The 3,958-nt window shown below is 43.9% G+C and overlaps 1 protein-coding gene across 1 annotated transcript; it reads left to right on the forward strand.

The window, feature by feature from the left end:
* Nucleotides 1–5: 5 nt before the first annotated feature.
* LOC104075232 (protein KIAA2022-like) lies at nt 6–2,963 on the forward strand (the record flags this gene model as incomplete). Its single annotated transcript, XM_009575662.1, is given in 3 exon segments — nt 6–1,675; nt 2,358–2,472; nt 2,475–2,963. Coding segments are annotated over 3 exon segments (1,854 nt in total), but the record flags the coding sequence as incomplete, so codon positions are not given.
* Between the last annotated feature and the right edge of the window lie 995 nt (nt 2,964–3,958).

The raw sequence follows: 3,958 nt of genomic DNA on the forward strand, positions 1-3,958 counted from the left end.
CGGGTGCGGACGGCCTCCCCGCCTCTGGATACACTCAAGTCAATCTGAATAGCAGCAAATTGCTATACCAAAAAAATTACATGCCGGATAGCCAACAAGTGCAGTCTGATGATTCTTATCAGTCATGTCATTTTAATAATGGAGAGGGGCGCTTTCATTTCCAACGAGGTACACTAAGTACAGATGATGGCAGGCTCATTAGTTTTGATTCAGTGGGTTCATTGTCAGTTAGTTCTAGCAATTACAGTTCTTTAAGTTTAAAGTCTTGTGAAAAGGACGGCGAGGATGATATTAATGACGATTTCTTGGCCCACTGCAGTCCCAAGCTAGTGATCCAGCAGAGCATAGATGAAATCACCCCTTTGAAGGAGTCCACGGACCTTTTAGACATTTCCAACTTCACGCCTGATAAGTTCCGCCAGTCGTCGCTTTCGGAGATGTCCCCTCCGGACACTCCCAACCTGTCCCCGCAGATAGCTGGCTCCGACGCCAAGCCGCTGGGCACCCTGAAGGGCTTTCAGGAGAGCCCCCAGGCTGCCCTCAACAGCTCTGAGAAGGTCAAGTGGAACTGCGGGGTCCTGCAGACCGAGGATCAGGCAGATAATGGGTTTGCTTTAAATAATCACCAGTTCCAGTTCCATATGTTCAACGATGAAGATTCTGTCAGCCTTCTCGAGAAGAGTCCATGCTTGTCAACATTTAATGAGCCATCTGGTCAAATTAACACCAATAGCAAAGTGTCAAAATCGAAGAGGAAAAGTTCATCCAGCAAGACTGTGGGTACAAACCAAAGCTCTTCCCAGAAAGCCACCCGGAAAAAATCGCCCAAAACCAACAAAGGAACCGATAAGCCCCAAGGGAAAAACTCCAGGCAGGCGCCCAAATCCGCCAGGAAAGGGAAAAACGTGGCGGGAGTCAACGGCGAGAAGGCTCCGGCCGTTGGCGGCAGGGCGGTCAACCAGCTGAGCAACGCGGCCACCATCACCAAGGGCCTCGCCGAGACCGCTCAGCATTGCAGCCCGGCCGGGGTGAAACTGGGCAAGCACAACGGGCTCTCCGGAGAGTGGGCGCTGGGAAAAGAGGGGGGCGCGGGCTGGTCGGAAACAAGCCTGGGCAACGCCACCAGCCTCCTGGACGACGATCAGAGGGAGTTTGAGGAACCTTCCAACATCCTGTCCAACATCGCGTCGGGAATGGCGGACGTCCAGAGGTTTATGATGGCCTCCATCGAGCCCTTGTGGGGACCTGTTGGCCACAACAGCGTTCCAGACATATTCCGGTCACCGGAGTCCAACAGCCTGAAACTGAAAACTCTTAAAATTTTGGCAGGGACATCCCAAGAGTCGAAGAAGAAGGCGAACGGCGGCTCGCCGGGGGCGGCGAAGAACCACAAGTCGAACAACAAGGGCTCAAGCAAAAACAGCAAAGCTGCAACCTGCGACCCCGGTCGCCCCAACTGCTCAACCGGGTACACCACGGACGTTCACGCTCCCTTTTTTGATAAAAACTATAGTAACCTGAGCACTTTAGGCAATAACGGACCTACCCATAAAAAACTCTACCGTCATAAATCCAGTTCGAAATCGCTGAGGGATGAGAACTGTAAAATAAAGCGAACGGACCGCGAACAGCCCCACAAGGACCCCCCCGTGACAGCTGCTTTTGAGAAACTGAGGTAATGCTGCACCAAACTGGCTGGAATGCCCCTTAACCTCCCTCCCACCTGCTAAGCCCGCTGTTCCTCAGTTTTTCCTTCCTGAAAGCAAAAGTTGCATGAAAAAAAGACGTTCCCCTTTTACAGTTTTGGTTGGTTTCGGTTTTGGGGTTGGTTTTTTTGTTTGGTTGGTTTTTTTAAATGCATGAAAATACTTATTACTTGCAAGCTACCTAAAAGAATGACCAATTTTCTGGCTTGGCTGGGGTTAAAAAAAACTAACAAGGCTACTCTTTTCTGCTGTTTGGCTTCTTCAGTTTTTAATTACTTATTTATTGGGGGGAGAAAAAAAAAAAACAACCATGATTATACGCTCTTTTTAATGATTTTGACGAGGAAAGACTTTTTTTTTTTTGGAACATTTTGTAAAAAATAAACCACAAAAAAAAAAAGAGGTTATGCATCCAAAAGCCAAGATCTCGAAACTTAAAGGCTCTTTACTTTGCAAATGAGAACTCGTTCCTAATTGAGCTTCACGTGGCAATTTTGAGTGCTTTCTGGCCCCCTCTGCTGTTTATCTCCTAACCTGCATCATCTAAAGCTGCATCTTCTGTGCCCGCCCGCCTTTAGCGCGTACGCTCCGTCGTGGTGACTCCAGACGAGCTAACTAAGATGGCATCAAATGTTTGATTTTTTCCTGCAGGGAATCAGACTCCATTCTTCTTAAAGCAGAAACAACATTTTTGGGTTTTCCTGTATTTGAAGAAGAGACTCCCTTTTCTAGAAAGACGGTTGATGTTTGTTTCTTTTTTTTTTTCGGTTGGGGTTTTTTTTCCCGTCGGTTCCTTTTCGAAATCTGCCTTGTGGTATGTTGAAATGTAAGTGCTGAAATGAAGAGTTTGAAATTGTGGGAATTTTATTATTTGAAAGCAAACCTAATCTGGTATTCTCTGTGAAAGACTGTTTTAAAAGTCATACTGTTGTACAGTAGTTTATGCACTATTACCCACAACAACAAAAAATTGTGCCAAACTATGAACAAGTGACTGTATTGTATATATTTTTACTTCTCTATCAACATTGGGTTGTGAGTGTTTTCTGCAGCTATGCCTTTTGGTTTTACTAGAAACATTCCAGTTGTTAAGTACTAACCACCCCCCCTTTGAAAGCACCTGTAACTCACGATGAAAACGATATTGTTCACTTATACAACTTACCAAAAGTTTTATGGACATGACTAAACGTGTGCCAAATTTACTTACCTCATTTCATGGATTCACCCTGTGGTTTAAAGCTCATAAAGGGAAAAAAAAGAAAAAAAAAAGAAAAAAAAAAGGGAAAAAAAGGGAAAAAAAAAAAAAAGAAAAAAGGAACTTTGAAACCGATGCTGGGAAATGGTAATGTCCTCTCTTTGAAACGATGAGCAGAAAAACTTAATGGTGAAATGTTGAGTTTCATTATAGGAGAGAGTGGAAATGGTGGAGGAGTTCAGAAAACCACTGACGGTAAGTTTGCCAGGAACTCAAGTGTCTGCATCTAGAGACTACAGAACAGCTGCTTTTCAAGTGTCTGTTTTCTTAAAGCAAAACCTGTAGCTGAAGATCATTTGAAATGCAAAGTTACATTGCTAATTCTTTGTATCTCAGTTTTATATATTTTATAAGAACCTGGGATAAATTCTAAAATAGTTATAAAAACAGAACTAATACGTTTCATACATTTATTGCTATTTACTTTTCCTTTGAGTAGTTTCTTAAACATTTTCGATGCAGAGCCTGTCAAAAGCGCTCTCCTATCATAGCTTTGGTGTTTCCTAAATGTCTAACCTTGCGATGCCAATATAGTTTGAACTTTCAAAAGCAAAGTCATTAGTTTTAAATACAACTCTGAACCTTTTCTTTGATTCAGTTCATAAGATAAGAAAAAAAAACGGAGCTATTTGTGATCTCACCGATCAGGGCCGGATCATACATGACTGGACTTTTTATTAAGACAGCGTTAAGTATTGAATGCTAAATGTATTCTCAAAAGGCCTTATTTGTAACCCTACTCACCACACCCTCGCCCTCCGAGAGAATAACAAACCCAACAAATATCTATTTTCCTTGTGCAACTGAGAGCCTGTGCATTTTGCTGCTGATTTCTTACGAAACCTTGATATGCAAGAGCCCTGCTAACTGGGAGCTATTGGGAGCAGAGGGACGCGAGGCTTGGACACGTTTATGCAATAGAAAACGATGAGGAAGAGGAGCCTTAATAGCAGTCGGACAGATCACGTTCTCGACACGGTCGTGAGCGTAGAGG

This window comes from Fulmarus glacialis, unplaced genomic scaffold (genome assembly GCF_000690835.1).
Source record: "Fulmarus glacialis isolate BGI_N327 unplaced genomic scaffold, ASM69083v1 scaffold14944, whole genome shotgun sequence".
Classification (NCBI taxonomy): Eukaryota; Metazoa; Chordata; class Aves; order Procellariiformes; family Procellariidae; genus Fulmarus; species Fulmarus glacialis.